Source organism: Amblyomma americanum, chromosome 2 (genome assembly GCF_052857255.1).
Source record: "Amblyomma americanum isolate KBUSLIRL-KWMA chromosome 2, ASM5285725v1, whole genome shotgun sequence".
Taxonomy (NCBI): domain Eukaryota; kingdom Metazoa; phylum Arthropoda; class Arachnida; order Ixodida; family Ixodidae; genus Amblyomma; species Amblyomma americanum.
Window position 1 is genome coordinate 73,353,354 of NC_135498.1, and position 22,887 is coordinate 73,376,240.

Genomic DNA, 22,887 nt, shown 5'->3' on the forward strand with positions numbered 1-22,887 from the left:
GTGACGAAGTTAAAAATTCTTAAGCCCATCGAGCACCACAATATATGTTGGCGAGTGTGCAAAGGTTCGAACATCTCGTCGAAGTGTAACTCATCTTCGTTTGCCAGGCGTTTCTTATACATGCAATAAGTGAAAATTACAATTAGAGTTTTTTTTTAATTGAGCGTGCGTCATTGTTGTACCTAGAAAATCTACCGACGCTATTCGTCCCTAACAGTTGCTTTTTGGTGTCCGTTCTTTTTCAGAGATTTTCAAGTCGCAACTATTTGGAATAACAAGAACACAACTCCTGACTACCGGCTGCCTTCGTGCGTGAGCCTTACGCCCAACGTAGTTGGAGAAATAAAAGTATCGTCTAGAACACTAAATTTCTTCGGTGTATGTTTGTTTGTTGTGCTGGACTTGCATTCTCATCGCTGTCTTTACAAGAATAATTTCTTGTTTCTATTTTTGTTTTGCTTCTTGTCATGCTTCTTGACGTCCTTGCAGACGTGCATATATAATTATCGTGTTTCTTGGGCGTGAAAAGAAACAACGAGAGCCACGCTCTTCTACACGTTCTTCATTCGCACCCTCTAATCGAAATTTACGCTGTGTTGAACGATATATAATGCTTTCCTCACGGCGGTGGACATCGGCACGCTATTCACAGGTTAACATGCCGCGTTCGTGACGGCCCTTAGGTTCGTCTAACATTTTCGTTGATGATGCTGCGCAGCGACAACTCATTACGAACAGTTGTTTGTGATTGTGTATATAAATAAAGACCGGTAGAAAGAATGATCATGATGATGAATCAACATTTATTAAGCCCGAAATAAATCGGTAATGCAGGCAGGCACCAGACGGCTTGGTTCCCTGTTTACGGGACCCATATTTTTCCAGCTGCTCCTGGCCCCTGTCCGTAAGTGCGAGCTGAATCGGTAGGGCGAAAATGAAACGACATGATTCACCGAAATCGGGACAAAACGGCTGTCACTGTACCTTGATCGTTACTTTTACCTTTTTTACCTAATATAAAGGTAATCATACAATGAAGTGTAAAAAAAGAGCTCTCGCTCAACCCAAACATCCATGAAATCTATCAGATAATTCGCAAAGGTCATTTTTACGAAAAAGTGCCGTAACTTTTAGTCGGTCGGACAAAAATGATGGGTGCATCGGCCTCAGTATGGATAAGTCAGGAAAGCAGCATCCTTTAACTCTAATTAGAGAGACTATTTGTGTCTTGGTGTTTCTACAGTTGTAAGTCTCAAAAAAAGAAGTATGCAGCTATTCGAAACAGACTGGAGAGAGAACGAGTACTTGTATCTCTTTTTAGATGTAAAGCTTTGACTTAGTACCTAAAAAGCAGGCTAGGGGTGTCTGAAGAGTTTGACAATGAATTTTGCTGCGTGCTTTCCTTGCTGAGTCATGTTTTACTGCGATGTCTCTACGTCGTTTTAGACATATAAACTATCACGGTTCCTTTAAAGAACAACCCAACTAACGACAGGAACAGAGATAAAGCCTAAATGAGGACTGCCATATGCTCTTGAACTATCCAAAAAATAACTTTGTGTCGTAGCCCTCTGACTGCTGCTTAGTCCCATTCCTCGACTTTTCCGCACTCTATCATCAACGATTTGTTTAAACATTTTTTGCGCAATACGATAGAATTTTGCAAAATATTCTTCCTGCTTTTGATTGAGAGCACAAAATTTACTTTGCCTTTCTCTAGCCTCCTTTCCCTAGCTCAAAAATGATAGGAAGAATTGTCTAATAAAAAAAATGGCAAATGAAATTTTTATCAGTTGGCGGTAATTTTTTTGCATGAAAAACGATACTGCGCTTTTGGACATAATTAGTTGAACACCAACTTCTTATAAATTCTCCAAAATATGAAGCACTCACACAAGAACGAAAGCGTGGTACTTTCAATTTTCTAATAATTTTTATGTTCTGTCGTATTGAAGCCAACTATGTTCTAAAATTGTATAGAAGGCAAAAATATCACTGACTCGGTTTCGCTTCGCATGGAATACACGGCATTTAAAAAATAAAATGATTAAAAGCATGAACAATCACTTTTTTGCGGCTTATTCGCACGAAAGTTGCAGAGTTAGGTAATCGAAGTAAAACTACGAAGCGTAGTGCGCTGAACAGCGAAATTCAGTGAACTTCATTTCACGCAGCTTAACCAGAAAACTTTTTGTTTTAGGCAAGATTTTATCCCGCCCCCTACTTCGCCAATACTCAGTGCTCTTTTCATGTCGCTGTCCCTTTTATTTCCACTGGCCGTAGATCCTGTGCTTCTGGATACAATGGCAGATGCAGAGGCCAGAAAAACCTTCTTCTTCCTTTTTGTGTTTTAAATCTTTTTGAAAAAAAAGCAAAATTCTACTACTACTGTTCACTGCATTGCACAAAGGCGCGGGAGGTAAGGATACACCCAAAGCCTTTTTATGCCACTGGAGGTGGTTTCTCCATATATTTTCTTGCTGAAAGGTCGTTTGGCGTGCTCATCGATGTTTCAATACATGAAATTACGCGCTTGCAGTCTAGGACATATGCCCAGTGTGCGCGGTTTAGACGTATGAATGCTTGGTGTGACGAAACTCTCGTACTTCCTGCTTCTTTCTGGGGTGCCACTGTTTTGAACTATCTGGCTGCAAACTGCGCATCGTGTTAGAAGGGTAGGTGACGATGCTTGTACACAAGGCCTACACTGTTTAAAGAGAAGTATACTAGCCATAGTAGTTGTGTTCGGACTGAAAGCGGCATCCGTACGTGATGGCACTTCCGGCACCTGAGGGTTGAGCAGCGAGTCTGCATCGATCATTGGTCGGCCTCTCAGGATACCACGTGGGGAGTCACGGTGCTCTTGCTACGCAATGGTTTCACTTTTGTTTTCTGAAACTGTGACGTTGAGGTGATTGCTGAGGTCCATTGCAACATCGCATTCGGGCGAAGGAGCGGCTGTATGCACTGCAGTGAAGAGCGAGGGCAGCGTATCGCGGGGTTGTGAGTGGTTTCTAAACTTAGACATTACTTTTCGCGCTTGAAACAAAAATTGGTGTGATAAAACCTCTTGAAATAAATGCCATTGATCAGTAGTGTGCGAAGTACTTAATTTTCTATCTTTGCTTGAGCTTTTTAAGACGGTGTTGATGGCTGAATATGCCGAAAAGAGCAATGTTTTCAAAGTTTATACATTTTGGGGGAGAAATACTGTGCACTCCTTGAGGTTCGCAAATATTTTGTCGGTTTCGTTGTATTCAGGAGAATTTCGAGCAGTAGTTGAAGACTGCTGGGCGAATAAAAAATTACTAAGGAAATTCAAAAATTCTTCGTAAGAACTTGGTAATCACGCTTGATTGACGTAATAGTAAGTTTTTACTGACTTAAGTCGCTTTGAGAAGTTTCAAGTAGCAGTACTGGTCTTAGTGATACAGATGATCCACAGCCTGTATATTGACGGCGCAAAGAAAGATGGCGTACACAGGAACGCTCTCGCATTTCCTCTGAATAAATGCAATTGATTGCCCCTCCCTTTTTGAAACTCTGGCAGGAGGGTAACTACAGGAAAGGGCGGATAATCTGCATATATATAACACCCTCCCATGCTTTCCAAGGGTACAAAGAAAACTCAATACTCAGCTGTGTGACGAAGGAGAAAATCTTTTCAAGATGTCACGGCATTTCAATTATAGTGAGGGCACAGGTTCATTAGTTACTGTAGACTCGGGACATGACGGCAATGTGGTACTAGGAAAAGAAGGAGTTTTTGGCATTTATGAAGCGAACGCAGGTAATGAGCAAATATTTGCTGGTGTTCTTTGAAAGAACGGTCAAGAGAAATGTTCCACTTTTCTACATGTAAGGAGCCGAAAGGAAGTTAAAGGGAAGATGAACTGGCTTTTTGAGAAATTGGTGTTCTTTAATAAATCGAATCCATGAAGCCTCTAGGTAAACCATGCCAAGTACTTTGGCGCAAGCATTTAAAATAGTGACGTAATCGCCGATTAAAACTAATGATAGTCAGGCTTCTCCTCACTGCGTAGGAGATTCTCGTGATGACGTCATTGTTGCCGAAACTTCAGACGTCTGCTGCCTTCGCTTACCAGCTGCCGTCCGTTTTCTAACACCTCCAAACAAAGGATAGTGGGCTTCACCTTCGGCGGCGTTGGTTTATTTCCTTGAAACAACATTTTATGACCTGGAAATTCAGCGTCAGACCTACGTGACGTCATCGGTGCGTATTCTACCCGCCGCTGTGCAAAGCAGAGAAGCCTGAACGCCCATGTGGCTTTATCCTGCTATTATGTCGCCATTCCAAATACTAGCCCAAAATTACTTCCAATGCTTTACCTGCAGGTTTCACACATTCCGCCCCTTTAATCTCGCCGAATTATAAAACCTCTTCACCTGCAATTAAAAATAGACCTCTTAAGAAGCAAACAATCGCTGGGACTGAATGAAAGGAAAATATATTTAAATCTGAAATTTTCACAGAGTTCAATACATATTAAACACCTCTAGTTAGGTGTAGCTTAACGAGGATGCAACATTCATCATTGCATGCGACGCGCAGGTCGTGTATTCTGTTGACCCTAAAGTAAGGAGTTTGCGTATAAGCTACCCAAGCATATTATGCGAACAGAAATAGTAAAAATCCCATGGAAATGATTTTTGCTTGCAGTGAACATACATTACACAAAAAAGTGGTGAATAATTATCATGAGTAGCGGTGAGACACTGTGCAGAATGCATTTCAGTGATGTGAGCTATCGGGGCAGTCGTGTTTAATTCTGTCACTGAAAGACCCATGAAAAAGAAGACTCAGTACAACACAAAGGTGGTATACACGCAACACTACTCGATTTCCAACTGCTATTTTGTCAACACAATCAGCGGTAAAAAAAAAAGCTTTTTGTTCACGCGTGCGCATGCGATTGGTAGGAGTGGTTTATTACAGAAAAAGATAAACTCCATACAACCATTCATCGTTCAGTTGGGAATGAAAAGCGAAACTGATCCGATGCGGTTGCTAAGCGGCTAAAGCACTGGGCTCCATATCCAGAGGACGCGGGTTTAAATTCCGGCCGCGGCGGACTCGCTGCAATGGAGGCAAAATGCAGGATGCTCGTGTGCTCTGCGATGTCTGTGCACGTTGAAGAATACCAGACGGCATTAATTAAACCGGAGCCCTACACTACGGGATCCGTCATATTCCTCGCGCTGCCTTCTGAAGTAAAACCCAATACGCTACTGTAAATACTACTAAGACCCGAGACACTTTATAGGTGATAACTGCACATGGATTGCAAATGAGTAGCTGATAATTCTTGTGATAACATAATCTTCGAGCAGCGCGCTCTCACAGAAGCCTATCTGATCTATATGAATAAGCAGACATGCCGAATAAAGCCGTGTGTGTTATCACCTTTAAAGTTCGCTGTTATCCTCACTTGAATCCATGGACCTGATGCATGGAAGTTTATTCAGTAATCTTTACGAACCATGAATGGCGTGTTCAGGCAAAAAAAAAGCGTTTATGTCCCTTTAAATTGCCGAAAATGAATAGGTTCATTGACAGTAAGCGTACTGTATACTTTTTCGTCCGTTTTCACACCACTGGTACCTCGAGCACCAACAATTCGTGTTTCTTTTTTATTAAGCGGTTCTTTGGTGCGAATGGCGTCACTGGATCCCAGCAATATCTTGGCTATGAAAATATTGTTTAATTTTTCACCTGACAGCCTACTTCTAGCTCTCCTGCGCGCAATAAATAAAGCGCAACCGCACTAAATTTCTGGAAGGTATCGCTCTGCTTCACTAGCCCACTGCTAGGTTGCACCTCATTGTTACCGCCGCCGACATTTGCCGCAATACCAGGTCATTAAAAAGCTATAAGGGAATAAGAAAAGCGCCACAAAAATTGGCACTGTCTCGTTTATGATGACTGTGAGAACTTCGTCACTTCGTGAAGTTGCCACCCACCTGAAAACCATCCCGCCTAACAACATCACAGGGATGATACAAGCTGTGGGAGGCAGCCATCATCAGCTATGGCCTGGAGGACAAATGTCACATCGTCCGACGAGTCCAGACATGAGTGCAAGCTGCACAAGAATCTGAAATAAGGAGTAGGGCCACCTGACACCTCCAATATTTGAAAAAAGCTTATAATGTTTTATCTCTAGCTCTCTTACGTTACCTGCCTCTCTTCACGCACAACTTTTCATGGTTTCAGGATTGTTTTCTGCAAAAACCTCTTAGGCGGTGTTGTATGGAACTTCTTTCCGCTACGGGTTTTTAAAACCTAAATTCAGATGGCCAGCCAACATGAATGAGTCCTTATTTTAGAAGATGGCGTGAATGGGTTTTGCTTATCAATGATGCCTCACAACTACACCGTAAATAATTTTTTTTAGTACAGTCGCTTCAAGCGGACCTTCCTTGAATTTTACAGCCGGTCATCTTCAGTGACTGTGTGGAATCACATTTATAGATGCATATAAAGAAAAGTCGTTTATAGGGAAAAATACACTTCCTGTAAATAGCGTTGAATCTGGCATGTAAGACGGGTTTTATGAAACGAAAAATCGTAAAGGCAATTTTTGCTCGTATTCTTAATACATTAGCACAGGGGAGGGGGGAGGGGTGGAGTTACTGGACTGCTCACTTGGCCCAGAAAGCACATACGACGGAGCGAAAAAGATTTCTTGAAAAGGAATAAAATTCAAGGCAGTGAAAAACTGAAAGGCTCTGAAAACATTGCATACCTAATGAGGTACACCTTCAAAGGCAAACGAATGAAAATGTGTCGACGACTAAATAAAGTCGTAGATAAGTTCACGGGAGTATGCGGCTTTCCATGAAATGTACAGAATTCATTTCACAGTCTAGAGCTCATCATCATCATCATCATCATCATCAGCCTTACTACACCCACTGCAGGGTAAAGGCCTCTCCCATGTCTCTCTAACTAACCCTCTCCTTTGCCAGGTGCATCCACCCTTTGCCTGCAAACTTCTTAATCTCATCCGCCTACCTTACCTTCTGCCGCCCCCTGCTACGGTTACTTTCTCTTGGAATCCAATCCGTTACCCTTAAGGACCAGCGGTTATCTTCCCTTCGCATTACATGCCCTGCCCAAGCCCATTTCTTTCTCTTGATTTCGACTAGGATATCATTAACCCGTGTTTGTTCCCTCACCCACTCTGCCCGCTTACGGTCTCTTAACGTTACACCTATCATTTTTCTTTCCATGGCTCGCTGCGTTGTCCTTAACTTAAGCTGAACTCTTTTCGTTAGCCTCCACGTTTCTGCCTCGTAGGTGAGTACCGGTAAGATAAAGGTGTTGTACACTTTTCTCTTGAGGGAAACTGGTAAACTGCCACTCATGATCTCTGAGAACTTGCCATATGCGCTCCACTCCATTCTTATCCTTCCAGTCATCTTCCTCTCATGATTTGTATCAGCGGTCACTACCTGCCCTAAGTAGACGTATTCCGTCACAACTTCCAGGCTCTCGAGGCCGATTACGAACTGTTGTCCTTTGCTAGGCTGTTGAACATGACCTTGGTTTTCTGCATGTTAAGTTTTAGACCCATCGTTCTACTCTGCCTGTCTAACTCATTGATCATGATTTGCAGTTCACCTCCTGAGTAACTCAGCAAGGCAATGTCATCAGTGAATCGCACATTATTTAGGTATTCTTCATTTCTTCTTATTCCCAAGTGTTCCCAATTCAGGCCTCGAAATACCTCCTGCAAACATGCGGTGAACAGCATTGGCGAGATCGTGTCTCCTTGCCTGACGCCCTTCCTTATTGGAATTTTATTGCTGACTTTATGGAGGACTATAGTAGCTGTGCAGTTGCTATATATATATCTTCCAGTATTTTGACATAAGGCTCTTCTACCCCCTGATTACGCAATGCCTGTATGACTGCTGAGGTTTCCACCGAATAGAATGTTTCCTCGTAATCAATGAAAACTATATAGACAGGTTGGTTATATTCTGCGCATTTCTCTATCACCTGATTGATAGTGTGAATATGATCTATTGTGGAATATCCTTTACGAAAGCCTGCCTAATCTTTAGGTTGATTAAAGTCTAACGTTGCCCTGACGCTATTAGTGATTACCTTAGTAAATATTTTGTAGGCAACGGATAGTAAGCTATAGTAACGAATAGTAAGTCAAGAGCTACAGTACTGAAGGGATTAGCGAATATAATGAGGTGATCGCTCTCAATTGAATGGAAGTGTCGTATATGAGGCTGGAAAACAGCATAACGCAACTCGACAGCAAGATAATATTCATCTCTAAGGATTTCGTGAGTAATAACCAGCAAATCAAAGTTTTGTAATATTGTGCAGATGAATTAATGCACTCAAGCCCTCAGCTAACGGGGTGCATTCCGAGATTCTGCGCATTTGTCAAGTGTGTTTGCTGCGCGAATTTTCTAACTTGTCTAGTTTCGCTGTAAAGTTTCTAGGTCGTTCGAATGTTTCACGGCTCTTTTCCAACTAAGCATGCACCCAGCGTGTAAAAGAAAGGTGCAGTTGCTGTGAAGACAATGAGGATGTTCTCGAACTGTGAGGTGCGAATAACACGATGAGGATAACAAAAACAACAAGAACATGCATGTATGTCACGCCGCTCTAACCGTAATCTTGGTTATATCCAGTGACTTGGTAGGCTTAACTAACATCTTTAAACTGAGCCATAATTTAGGGCACTGATTTTTCAACGTATCGAGGACTCCAAAAGCGGGCAGTTAGAAAAAAGAGCTGAGGAACGAAGAAGGCGCCCTTTATCATTAATAATGAAGCAATGGTTGTTGTCATTGAGAAATTTTGAGACAAGAATGACCGAGAGCTCTAAAAGCGCCTTTAGATTCATTTACTGTTAAAAAAACTTCAGTTCTAACACAGCTGGCAATTCTGGACAAAAGCATTCTTAAGCGAGAATTGAACTATGTACGCAGGTATTTCAAATACTGTAAGACTTAGCTGTAACAATCAACATGTTTTCTGGTCTTATGACGGCAGTCTTGACTGTTTTTTATTATTATTTCTGCTATCGTCATAAACGTTCCCCATTGGTTTTTGAAAGCTTACTGCTGAATGTGACCAAAGGAAGCACCTTAAAAGAGAGATTCTGTACATATCAGGAGAATGAACCATCATTTTTAATGTTACCATACAAATATCTTAGAATTTTGCAATTTTCTAAATTTTTGTCTTAAACTGCTGGACATGAGCATCCTCATAAAATAGCCACCGCTCTAGTTTTCCTGTCTCTTCAAACCTAACAGAAACGACTCGTGCATTTGATTATAGCCACAGCCTTTGTTTCGTTTTTGTTTAGCTTTACCTAGGAAACGCACCAGGTGACAGAGAAACCGTTGCTGGTGATGCAGGGTGGTTTTGAAAAAGCTATCAAGGAGCCAGTAAACAAGCAGTTAAGAATAGTCAGAGGAAAACCGATCATTTCGATTCGGCAGTGAATATGATGTTCGTTCTGTTCTTCAGGCAAGAAAATATTTTCGCCACTATCTTCCTCATTGGCCACACATCTTTCACCACCAAAAGGCAGCGCAACCTGAGGCCAGTGTTCAAAATTCCAACCACTCCCGTAATGCTTTAGGCAGTAATTATTTCCGCATCGTGCGCAAAAATTTAGCTCAGCCACTTGCCTTCACAATCCAAGCTATTACGCCCTATAGTTTATAGGATCCTTTGCCATTTGCCATTAAGTAGCTCAAACCACCGTTATTATTTTGGGGTTCGTCTTTGAGAGTTTACAAAGAATAATTTAGTGGAAAACTGCGTAAAGACAAAAGTGATGTAAATGCTATCATAAATAGAGAACTTCCCATTTATAAAAAAAAATCTCGAATCATTTTACGACTAATAAATATATCGCACGGCGAAATGCATTGACGTCTGCTGCGAACAGGCCGAAAAAAGTTGCTTGAGAGGATTTACCAACTGCTATTTCTCGGCTAAGTTTTTAAGAGTACCGCCTGAGGTGGAGCAGTTTGTAATTTGGAGTAATTACGTATTGGCAACAACTCAAGCGCAACCCTAGGGCTAAAAAGCAGGGCTACAAAGCTTCCACAGATTCTTCGTAATAAAATATTCGTCCTGGTCCGGTACTTAATCCTTCATTAATTCTTTGCCCGAAGTCCGCGGTGTTTCTCGCCTAGGTTGTTAATATTATTAAAAAAAGAAGAGGTAAGTGCGGCAAAATATTGAAGTGTATAAACTAAAAGCAACGTAGCCCTTTCACCACAAACAACGAGGTGTACTCGTCACGGGAGATCGTACCATTATCTCTAGTTACGAGCCAGGAACGATGTTGCGCTGCTCTCATCAGAAAAAACGACCGCCAAAGACGAGTTACGGTCCGCAGTTGCCTTGGCAGCAATTGTTTATACTTAAGGAGGCACTTGTGAAGGTAAACCATGTTTTGCGTCTTAACAACGTTTCTAACGCCTGAAAACAGTCATTTTCGGCAAAACTCTGAGTAAATTTAGTTGCTTTTTACTTTTCCCAGATACTTATATGGTAGTTAAAGGGTTAAAGGTGGTCAGCAAGAGGATCATCTCTCATGATAGCGGCAAACAACTAACAAAATGTACAGAAATATTACCACGAGAAATATTTCTGCTGGCCCATCGTATGCGAAAAAGCAAAAATTTGAACACACAATGCACTAAAGCGTAATGATCATAACAAACACAGTTTCCCACACCAGTGCCGATGCGGTGCTTGATCAAGTAGGTGCCGTGCGAATGGGTGATGATTTAAGTATCGAAATCGCCTTTCCTCTAACACTCCGCCCTCCTCAAGGTTAAGGTGTGGTATGCCATTAGAGTTCGGAGCACGGAGCAGCATGCAGCAGTGAGGCAGTTTACGGAGACCGGCAGAATAACATTATCGGAGAAATTCCTACCGTTAAATAAATTCAGCAAATGTTTCCTTGTGGCCCTCTCGTGCGCACAGACTGAAACGAAGATTTTGGTATAAAAGGGCCCACGAACTGAGCTCAGCCAGCAGTCCGCTCAGCAGCAGCTCAAAGTCATCATGGTAAGCAACAGAAATTTTCTATTTCTTGCAAAGCATTGTGGGAAATCGGCTCACATTATAGACTGAGCAAGAACGTCCAGAGAGCACCATAAAATTCCCTATGAATATATCTAAAACCTTGGTCTCGTTTCTAAATATAAAGCGCCTACCAGCTATAGTCACTCGGAGCTGTGGTGCACTTAATTTCTTCGCCGATCCATTTGAGAACTATCTGCAGAGCAAGCCCGTATGATAATACATTTACCCTACGGTACCGGGAAGATATGAAAACAAAAAGCAGGGTTCTGGTGCCTGCGCGTTGTGACCGGCGTATTGTGCAGTGTGGGACATAGATAATATTGTAAAGTTTAAGTACGCAACATCGCTTAAAGCTACACAGCATAATATAGTCTCCAAGTCTTCGATCTAACGAATCATTTTAAAAATAGTTAACTGTGATCAATGTTTTTCCTCCAGATCCGTGCTTGTGTCCTCTTGGCTCTTGCCACCAGCGCTCTCGCTGGCTACACCGGCTACGGCATTGGCTACGGTGGCCTCGGCTACGGTCTTGGCTACACCGGCCTCGGCTACGGCCTTGGCTACACCGGCCTCGGCTACGGCCTTGGCTACGCTGGCTACGCTCCATCTGTGGCCACCGTTGCCCACGCCCCAGCTGTCACCACTGTCGCCCACGCTGCCCCAGCCGTAGCTAGCTACGCCGTCGCCCCAGCTGTGACTCGTGTTGCCGCCTACCATGCCGCCCCAGCTGTCGCTACCTACGCTGCTGCTCCAGTTGTTGCCGCTGCTCCAGCCGTGACCAAGGTTGCCACCACCTACGCTGCTCCAGCTGTAACCACTGTCGCCCACGCTGCCCCAGCTGTCGCCACCTACGCTGCTGCTCCAGTTGTTGCCGCTGCTCCAGCCGTGACCACAGTCGCCCACGCTGCCCCAGCCATCGCCACCTACGCTGCTGCTCCAGCTGTCGCCACCGTCGCCCACGCTGCTCCAGTCGCCACCTACGCTGCTGCCCCAGCTGTTGCCACCACCACCGTCCACCATGCCCCAGCTGTGGCCACTGTTGCCCACGCTGCCCCAGTCTACGGCTATGGTGTGGGCACTCTCGGCTACGGTGTCGGCCACTACGGTTTCGGTCACGGACTCCTCGGCTACGGCCTGAACTACGGCTATGGCCTCGGCTCTCCATTCCACTACGGCGCTCTTCTCCGCAAGAAGAAGTGTGAGTATAAAGCTACTTATTAGTCACCGTATTTATAACTAGTACACGTGATCCTACAAGGTTGTAAGTGCATGAAAAACACCCCGCTGTTCTTCATGGCGAATAGAAAATACTTAAATGCCCACTGAACGCTCCAATCTACATTTGCGAGTGTACAAAGCTTCGATGACATCGTCGAGGCGCAACTCATCTTCGTTAGCCAGGCGTTTCTTGGACACGCATTAAGTGTAAATTACAACTACAGTTAATTTTTTTCACTGAGCGTGCGTCATTGTTGCACCTAGAAAAGCTACCGACATCACTCGTCCCTAAATGTGGCTTTTTGATGTCCGTTCTTTTTCAGAGATTTTCCAGTTGCAACTATTTGGAATAACAAGAACACAACTCATGGCTGCCGACTGCCTTCGTGCGTGAGCCTTACGCCCAACGTAGTTGGTGGAATAAAAGTATTGTCTAGAACACTAAATTTCCTGGGTGAACGTTTTGTCCGTGGTTTTGGACTTGCATTCTCATCGCTGTGTTTTACACAAATAATTTCTTCTAACGCGTTCTTCATTCGCACCCTGTAATTGAAATTTTCGCTTTGTTGAACAAGATTCAATACTTTCTTCAAGGCGGTTGACATCGGCATGCTAATCACAGGTTAACGTGCTGCCGTTCGTGTCGGGTACTAGGTTCGTCTAACATTTTCGTTGATGTTGCCGCGCAGCGGCAACGCATTACCAGCAGTTCTTTGTGATTGCGTTTATAAATAAAGACCGTAGGAAAGAATGAAACGACATTATTCACCGAAATGAGGACTATACAGCTGTCACTGTACCTGGATTGTTATTTTTACCTTTTTACAAAGTAGAAAGGCAAGTATAACTTAAATTGTGAAAAAAGAACTCTCGATCAACCCAAACTGTTAAGAAATGTATCATAATATTCACAAAGATCATTTTTACAAAAAAGCGCGGTAACTTTTAGTCGGTCTGACGAAAATGATGGGTGCATCGGCCTCAGTACGTATAAGCCTGGAAAACAGCAACCTTTAACTCAAATTTGAGAGACTATTTGTGCCTTGGAGTTTCTCTAGTTGTAAGCCGGAAAAAGAGAAGTATGCACCTATTCGAAAGAGAAGTCAAATCTCTTTTTAGAGAAAAAGCTTAAAAGTAGCACCTAAGAAGCAGGCTAGGGGTGCCTGAAGAGTTTGACAGAGAATTTTTCTGCGTGCATTACTTGCTGAGTCATGATTACTAAGTCATGTTTTACTGTAAGAATTACTCGTCCAAACAAAATTACAACCCTGAAAGTTGAAGGTACTGAACTAAGTGAATCATGCCTGGACAATGCTTTTAACGAATTTTTTACCTCAGTTGGGACTCGCTCTCACAACGCTGCCTGTTCGAGATTTTTGGGTAACAAAATTTCACAATTCTTGTTTTTTGAACCGACTAATGAAAATGAGGTGTACATTAATCTAAAAACGCTGAAGGACTCCAAGGCAAGCCTAGACTCTTACAATATCCAAACCCGTCCAATAATATATGTCTTACATGAAACTGTGCCATGTCTAAGGCATATAAATAACACTGTGCTTTCTACCGGCAGTTTTCCTGCTGCCATGAAACTTGCAAGGTTGGCCGTAATTTTTAAAAAGAGAGACAGAAACAATCTAAGTAACTATAGGCCAATATCCGTTTTGCCTTGTTCTCTAAGGGGATTGAAAGTAATTTATTTTCGTGTTCATAATTTCCTACAAAACACTCTTTTATAAATGACTGCCAGTAAAGTTGCACCAAAAATAGATAAACAGAACAGGCATTACATGATCAAAAAAATATATATTAAGCAACATTGAATCCCAGAGGCTTACATTAGGAATTTTTGTAGACTTCAGTAAGGCTTTTGATACGCTTAACAATAAAACTCCGTTTGTAAAGCTTGAACATTACGGTATACACGGTCATGCCCTTAATCTTTTCAAAACATATATGTGCTCGCGATCACAATATGTTCCCATTAATAATTGCAATTCTGAAGTTCTACAAATTTTAAACGGTGTGCCCCAGGGCAGTCTTCAAGGTTATATACTTTATAATATATATATATATATATATATATATATATATATATATATATATATATATATATATATATATATATATATATATAGACGACATAGTCAACATAAGCAAAGAGATAAAATATATTATTTATGCTGACGACACCAGTTTATTCTGCTCCTCCTCAGGTATGAAACAAATGACTGACGCCGCGAACACAGCACTGGATAACGTGAGGGAATGGTCTTCATTGCATTCATTATCAGTAAACCGAGAGAAAACAAAGACAATAATATCTCATTCCAAGAGCAAGGTAGTCGCGAATCCACCACCAACCCTTTTTAGCGCCACACAAGTACAATACGTCGAGGCATTCACCTCCCTTGGCATAGATTTTACTCCCACAATGTCATGGAGCACCCACATTAGCAAGATATGCATCACCCTGTCTAAATCAATAGGTATCATCGCTCGTAATAAACATATTTTGCCCGTGAAAACAAAGCTCGACCTTTATTACGCTCTTTTCTTCTCATACATAGGTTATTGTTACTTGCCTTGGGAAATACTACTGTGTCAAATATACAAAAAACTTTTTATTCTGCAGAAAAAAATGCTACGGATCATTACAAATGCTTTCTTTGACGCCCCGACTCGCCCCATAAGAAGAAATTTTAATAATATTAAGGTTAATATGCTATTTCAGCACCGGTTTGCCTACTTTTATAAAAAAAATCACGGCACAAAGTGACCCTTTTTTGAGCCGCATTGTTCCTCTTGTACCATATGAGACACCCTATGCAACTAGAGACCATGGAATGTTTGCAATACCCAGATGCAGAACAAACTACGGCTCTGCGATGTTAAAATATATTCTACAGAAATGTTTGAACACCCGTCTATATAGCAATCCAACAAAAATGACTTCTGCACTTAGGGAACTGTTCATTGACTAGGTTGTATTTTGTTACTGCGTTGAAATTTTTCACCTGTCATTTCTGTTTTCTTTTTTCTCTCCTTTCTCTAACAATGTATAATGATTCTCCTGTGTAACTGTCTCTGTTAACGCTGCCGACTTCTACGGGTGACGAAGCTTGTGAAGCGGTCAGTGCGAACCGCTTTTTTTTCGTCCCCCAAGGTTTTTGTGTGATAAAAGCTTAAAAAAATTATATGACTCCCTGTAAGCACAATCCCATCAAGTCGACCCTCCTTGAAGTTTAGTCTATTATCTTCAACGATTGTGGGCAGTAACGCTTCTGGATACATAGAAATAAAAAGAAATCTTTCATAGGAAAAAAAACACTGTGTGTAATAACATTGAACCTGCCATGCAAAACTTGCTCAATCCCAAGAAATGTTTTAAAAACTGGTTTTCCTCCTATCCCGCATGCTGGATGACAAATGCATTCTCACGCATTGCCAAGGCTTATTTGTTTCCATAATGTACTGCTTGCTGCGGAAAATAATTATGCTAGTTGATATACTTAATACTACCTCGATTCTTCGTAAACGTAAGGGAAATGCACGAGGGGGAGGAGCGGGCGGCAAGTTCCTCGACTGCTGACTTGGCCTACAAACAATATACGACGTCAGAAAAAAAGGTTTTCTTGAAGACGGATTAAAAAGCCGTTGAGTGGACGCAGTGAAAAAGACAGAAAAAAACTTGCTTGCCTAATGAGGAGTTAGTTTGTAAGCAGGAGCTACACTTTGAAAGGCGAACTCCTGAAAATGTGTCGACGACTAATTGAGGTAGTAGATAACAAGCCCGCGGGAGTAAGCGTCTTCGCATAAAATATACAAAATTCATTTCACAATCTAGAGCTATAGGAATAAAAGGACTACAGAATATTGATACATGCCACTGAGGAAGAAGAAGAAGCGCCTGCATCCGTGGAGGAATATGTTGCTCTCCTGCTCGCGCGCTCGGACCTGTTAGGGACCGTCACACTTTTACGTTTGGTCTCCGGAGGTTCTCCTTCGAATTGCTCGTAACATTTGGTGGAAGTGTGGGGTACATCCCCATCTTGGTCCGGGAGCTTCGGCGCATGCGGGAGCCGTGGTCGTCGGCCGTGAGTTCTTGGTCTGCGTCGCCCGGCCATGCCCCAGCCTATCAGACCCTACCCGATCTCGCCGTTCTTCCCCCGCCCCGTCCACCACCCAGACCACTCGACACGAAGAACTGAACCTGACGCAAGGACCCGGCCCCACCGACCCAAGATGCTGCCCACACGTGACTACACTGTTCCCCTGCAAATGCCACTCGGCGCGTCGTGAGGCCTCGGCCGTCGGCTCCTGGTGACCTATGGCCAGCAAGCTTCGCGAACCCGGAATCATTCAGCCATCTTCTACATCGTGGCCGCTAGCGCATCACCACTTTGTGCATCCTGTCCCGCCATCCTCTGAAACCCATCACCTCTTCGCGCGTCTCTTTGTCACCGATCGGGATGATCGCTCGGTGGCCCAGAGTAGTGTGAAGAAGAAGACGAAGTTGGAGTGGCCCGAGACAGAACGCTCGCGCTAGGCCATTCTTCGGCTGGCGGTCAGGTTACAATATAATGAGCTGATCGGTCTCAATGCACCGGAAGTATGCATGAGCGTAGAAAGCAGTATAGTGCAACTCAACAGATTGGTAATATTCATCCCTCAGGATTTCGTGAGCAACAGCCTGCAAAACAAACTTTTGTAATATTGTACACAGACTCTGCGTACACAGACTTTTTATTTTATATATGAGCTAAAGCACGCAAGCCACCGCTAAGAGGTGCATTTGAAAATTCTACGTACTTGTGAAATATTTATTCTCTGAATTTTTTGTCTTCATTTGTGCACTATGATGTTTTAGGTTGTTGGCATGTTTCCCGGATCACTTTCATTTAAGCATGTGCCATCGACATGTACACGAAAGGGGCAGTTGGTGCGAAGACAACGATGATGTTCTCGAGCTGTCAAGTACGAATAATCGTGTCATGCCGTTCTCAGTGTTGTCTTGGTTATATTCTGTGACTTGGTGAGATTAAATACCATATTTACCATAAGTCACAATTTAGCGCACAGATTTTCGACTGGATGCCTGAATTCGAAAGAGGGCAGTTCGAAAACTGACCTTATGAACGAAGTAGGTGCCCTTGATAATCAGCATGATGCAAAGGTTGCTTTCATGGAGAGATCTCGAGAATAAAATTGCAGAGAGCTGTAAAAATGCCTTTGGATTCATTCATTGTTCCAAAAAATTCAGCCTTAAGCATCCTCATAAAATGATCAGCGCTCAGGTATTCCTGTCTCTTCAAACCTAAAAAGAAACGACTCTTCGAGTTGATTATAGCCACAGTTTATTGTTTTGTTTTGCCTCGGAAAACTCCCTTCGACAGAAAAACTTTTGCTGGTGATGCAGCGTTGTTAAACAAAATGTATCAAGAAACCAATACGCAAACAATCATTATTCGCCAGATGAAAACGACCCCTTCATGCAGACTCGCCGTTTAATGTCGGCTGTGAGGATTATGTTCGTCCTGCTATTCAGGCAAGTGAAGATTTTCGCTACTATCTTGCGCAATGAGGATACAAATTTCACTCTCAAAATGCAGGAATGCTTGAGGCCAGCGTTTCAAAATGCCAACGACACTCGTAATGGCTTAACGCAATAATTATCTTTGGCATCATGTGGCAATTTGGGAGCGCGGGCACTTGCCCTCAAACAACGCGCTACAGCACCGTGCAGTTCATGGGACCCTCTGCCATCCAATTGTTAAAGCGACCAAATTATTAGATTTGGCTTCTTTGTGACCTTTATAACATCCAGCTTGGTGGAAAGTTCTGTAATGATATAAGTGACGTAATTGCCGCCATGAACAGAGAACTTACAATTTATAAAACAATGGCCTCGAAACACATTACGAATAAGAAATATATTGCATGACGAACTTCATTGACGTTTGCTGCGAACAGACCCAGACATGCTGATTTAAAATATTTCCCAACTGCCATTTCTTTGGTTAAATTTTAAAGGTTGTCCAACGAGGAGTAGATTCGTAATAGAAAATAATTACGAATTGGCATCCAGCAGAGCGCAACCATACGGCAACCAAGGAAAACTATACGGCGACAAAGCAATGCTGTACAGCTTCCGCAGGTTCTCCGTATTTACAAAACAATCGTCGTGGTCCAGTTCTTGGCTCTGCAATATTTTTTTTGTTTATTTTCTTCTTTGGGCAGCATACAGGTATTGCCCACGAGGCAAGACAAAAGGAGGTGCTTAACCTCCTGACTGGGTCTTGTCCTCGCTTGGGTACAGCAGCAGGAGCGGTATTGCATTACACAACAAAAAAAAGGCTGTCCTTGCCATCACTTACACAGCAGACACATCATAAACAGTTCTTGTAAATATATACAGATAATAAAATAATAATACACACTAAATCATATACAAAAATGGTACAGAAATGCAATACATTAGGGTTGTTCGAAACGACATAATATTACATCAAACGGAACCAGAAGTAAGCATTTGGTCGTCTAGGACACAACGTTAAACAAAAAGAAAGACGAACAGATGCGTTTAAAACCCCTGGGCGTGGAACTATTTTTAGCTGCATCTATTACAAACGGATGAGAATTACACATCAACATGATTTGGTGCTCAATTGATTGTGTTCCGTAGTTAGTACGAGGCCTATTTAACACAACAGAAGTCTGACGCAAGCTGTAACCAGTAGATCTATTTAGGTACGTGTTAAAAAAATTAATGTAATTTGATTTTATTTCGTTATAAATAAACATACATATTTTGAGTTCATACATGGTTTTCACAGGGATCATTCGAGACTGTGTATTTGCCGAGCAACTATTTGTGTTGTTTCCTGCAGGTAAAAGAAACCGAGCTGCACGCGACTGCAGGGCTGATATTTTTTCTAAGTCAGTTTTGTTACAAGTACCCCAGATAAGAAGACAATAACTGATGCGAGAATGGATAGGAGAAAAATACAACTGTCTTTTCAGCGAGCAAGGTATAAGATCTCGAAGCCGGGAAAGCATACCAATAGCTCTCGCTATCTTGACACGGGTGTGGTCTATGTGGTCGCTCCAGCCTAGGCTGTCTGCTGTGTTTCTCACCTTGGTGGTTAATAGGATTAAAGCCAGGACAAGAGGTAAGTAGATGTAAAATATTGAAGGAAAACAATTAAAAGCAACGTAACCCTTTAACCACCAACAACGAGGTGTACTCGTCACGAGAGATTGTACCATTATCGCCAATGACGAGCCAGTCACCGCCAAAGACGAGTTACGGTCGGCAGTTGCCTTGGCAGCAATTTTTAAAACTTAAAGAGGTACTTGTAAAGGTAAGCCGTGTTTTGCGTCTTAACCGCGTGTTTAAGGACTGACAACATCCATTTTCGACAAAACATTTTCGAAAACTGCGGTGATTTTTACCGTTTCCCAGATACTGATTTGGTGGTTCAAGGTTTAAAGGGGGTCGACAAGAGAGTCATCTCTTGTGATAGCGGAAAACAACTAAATAAATGTACGGAAATATGGAAACCAGAACTATTTCTGCTCTCCCATTAGGCCACAACACCGCATTAGGCCACAACAGTGCCGATGTGTTGCTTGTTCGAGAAGGTGCCGTGCGAATAGGTGATGATATAAGTATTGATATCCTCCTTCATCTGACACTCCGCCCTCCTTTAGGTTAAGTTAAGATATGCCATTAGAGTTCGTAGCACGGAGCTGCATGCAGCAGTGAGGCAGTTTACGGAGACCGGCAGAATAACAATATCACAGAAATTCCTACCGTTTAATAATTTCAGCAAATGTTTCCGTGTGGCGCTCACGTGCGCAGAGCGCGAAACGAAGGTTTTGGTAGAAAAGGGCCCACGAACTGAGCTCAGCCAGCAGTCCGCTCAGCAGCAGCTCAAAGTCATCATGGTAAGCAACAGAAATTTTCTATTTCTTGTGATGCAAAATGGGAAGTCGGTTCAAATTGCTGATAAAGCAAAAAGGTTCAGCAAGCACCATAAGATGCCGCCTGATTTTATCTAAATCTCTGCTCTCATTACTTATTGTAAAAGCGCCTACTAGCTATATTCATTCGGAGCCGTAGTGCCCTTAATTTCTTCGCCGGTCCAGGGGAGAACAACCTGCAGAGGAAGCCCGTACGATAACACATTTTCCTTTTGGTATCAGGCAGCTATGAAAACAAAACAGCGGTTTGTCGTGCCTGCGCATTTTGCGCGGCGTATTGTGCAGCAGAGGTCATTGATCATATTGTAAAAAATTTAACTACGCAACATCACTTAAAACTATACAGCAGCATTTAGTATCTGGGGTTGTCGACATAATGAAGCTCTTTAAAAAGAGGCAAATGTGACCAAATTTTTTTCCAGATCCGTGCTTGCGTCCTCCTGGCACTTGCCACCAGCGCTCTCGCAGGCTACACCGGCTACGGCTTTGGCTACGGTGGCCTTGGCTATGGTCTTGGCTACAACGGCCTAGGCTACGGCCTTGGTTACGCTGGCTGCGCTCCTTCTGTGGCCACCGTTGCCCACGCCCCAGCTGTCGCCACTGTCGCCCACGCTGCCCCAGCCGTCGCCACTTACCACGCTGCCCCAGCTGTGACCACCGTCGCCCACGCTGCCCCAGCCGTGGCTAGCTGTGCCGTCGCCCCAGCTGTAACTCGCGTTGCCGCCTATCATGCTGCCCCAGGTGTCGCCACCTACGCTGCTGCTCCAGTTGTTGCTGCTGCTCCAGCCGTGACCACTGTTGCCCACGCTGCCCCAGCCATCGCCACCTACGCCGCTGCTCCAGCTGTCGCCACCCTAGCTCACGCCGCTCCAGTCGCCACCTACGCTGCTGCCCCAGCTTTTGCAACCACCACCGTCCACCATGCCCCAGCTGTGGCCACCGTTGCTCACGCTGTCCGAGCTGTCGCTGCCTACCACGCTGCCCCAGTGTACGGCTATGGTGTTGGCACTCTCGGCTACGGTGTTGGCCACTACGGTTTCGGTCACGGACTCCTCGGATACGGCCTGAACTACGGCTATGGCCTCGGCTCTCCATTCCACTACGGCGCTCTTCTCCACAAGAAGAAGTGTGAGTATAAACCTACTTATTAGGCACCGTATTTAAATCTAGTTCACGATATCCTATAAAGTTGTCAGTGCATTAAAAACACTGCTGCTCTATTTAGCGAAATTGAAATTGCTTAAGCGCATTGAAGACTACAAGCCACTTTGGCGATTGTATTAAAGTTCGACGACTTCGTCTAGGCGAAACTCGTCTTTGTTTGCCAGGCGTTGCTTGCACACGCAATAAGTGAAAATGACAACTGCGGTTAATTTTTTTTAATTGAGCTTACCTCATTGATACATACTAAAAAGCTAGCGACGTCTGTCGTCACTAATAGTGGGTTTTTGATGTTTTCTTTTTCAGAGATTTTCCGTCGGCAACTGATCGGTATAACAACAAAACATGTGGCTCTAAATCCGTTGTGCGTGAGCCTCACAACCACCACATTTGGAGAAATAAAAGTAGTGTCTAGAACACTAAATTTTTTGGGCCAAAGTTGTGTCCATTGTGCTGGTCTTACATTCTCGACGCTATTTTTTACACAAATCTTTTCTTCTTTCCAATCTTTTCTGTTCCTTGTGTTCATTTTTTTTTGAAAGGTTGTCTTCTCTTGATGAGGTGTGGCAGTCGTCCACATAAAAAATCATTGTTGTTTTTCTAGTACCTGAAAAGAACAGTGACAGCCACGCACTTGTAACACCTTGATTCGCACCTTCTATATTGAAATTTTCGCTGTGTTTAACAAGACTTAATTTTTTGCCCAAGGTGGTGGACATCGACACGCTAAACACAGCTTAAGTTTCCGCCCTTCGTGATGTTCCTGGGTTCGTCAAACGTTTTCGTTGATGATGCCGCGCAGCGACCACTCATTCTGAACAGTTCACTCATGATTCCGTCTCTAAATAAAAGCCATGAGGAAGAACAAAACTATGTGATTCACAGGAATAAGAACAATAAAGCTGTCATTGCACCTTGATTATTATCTTTATATTTTTACATAGTAGAGACACAAGATTACTTTGATTAATTTATTCTTTTATTTCAGATACCATCTTGGCCCACATGGCATTGTTGAGGGGAGTGCTACACACACTGAAATAAATTCTTTACAAAGTATACAATGCATACAGTAAAAAAATGCAAAAACAATATCGGAACAAATACATGATTCAAAACCAGGAACATGAAGTCAGTTCAAAATGATACAAATACAAAGAAACGCTAAATTACACAAAGAAAGGTGATGAAAATTGCAAAAGATTTGAAAATTGGAGCTCTTCGCGCAACCGAACACCCATGAAGTATATAATAAAATTCACTACTCATATTACGAAAAAGTGCCGTAAACTCTAGGTGGTCTGACGGAAATTATGGGTGGATCTGTCTCAGCATGGGGTAAGAACGTATAATCCTCGAAAGTAGCACCCTTTTGCTCGACTTTGTGGGACTCTTCGTGTCTTGGAGTTTCTCCAGTA

General features: G+C 43.0%; 1 protein-coding gene across 1 annotated transcript in view; it reads left to right on the forward strand.

Annotated features, from left to right (window-relative positions):
- LOC144119755 (uncharacterized) overlaps positions 1-22,887 on the forward strand; it is a 52,231-nt gene that overhangs the window by 19,718 nt on the left and 9,626 nt on the right. The window contains exons 6-8 of the mRNA XM_077652298.1: positions 11,712-12,160; positions 18,679-18,704; positions 20,865-21,436. Coding sequence (XP_077508424.1) covers positions 11,712-12,160; positions 18,679-18,704; positions 20,865-21,436 — 1,047 coding nt within the window. The remainder of the gene's footprint in view (positions 1-11,711; positions 12,161-18,678; positions 18,705-20,864; positions 21,437-22,887) is intronic.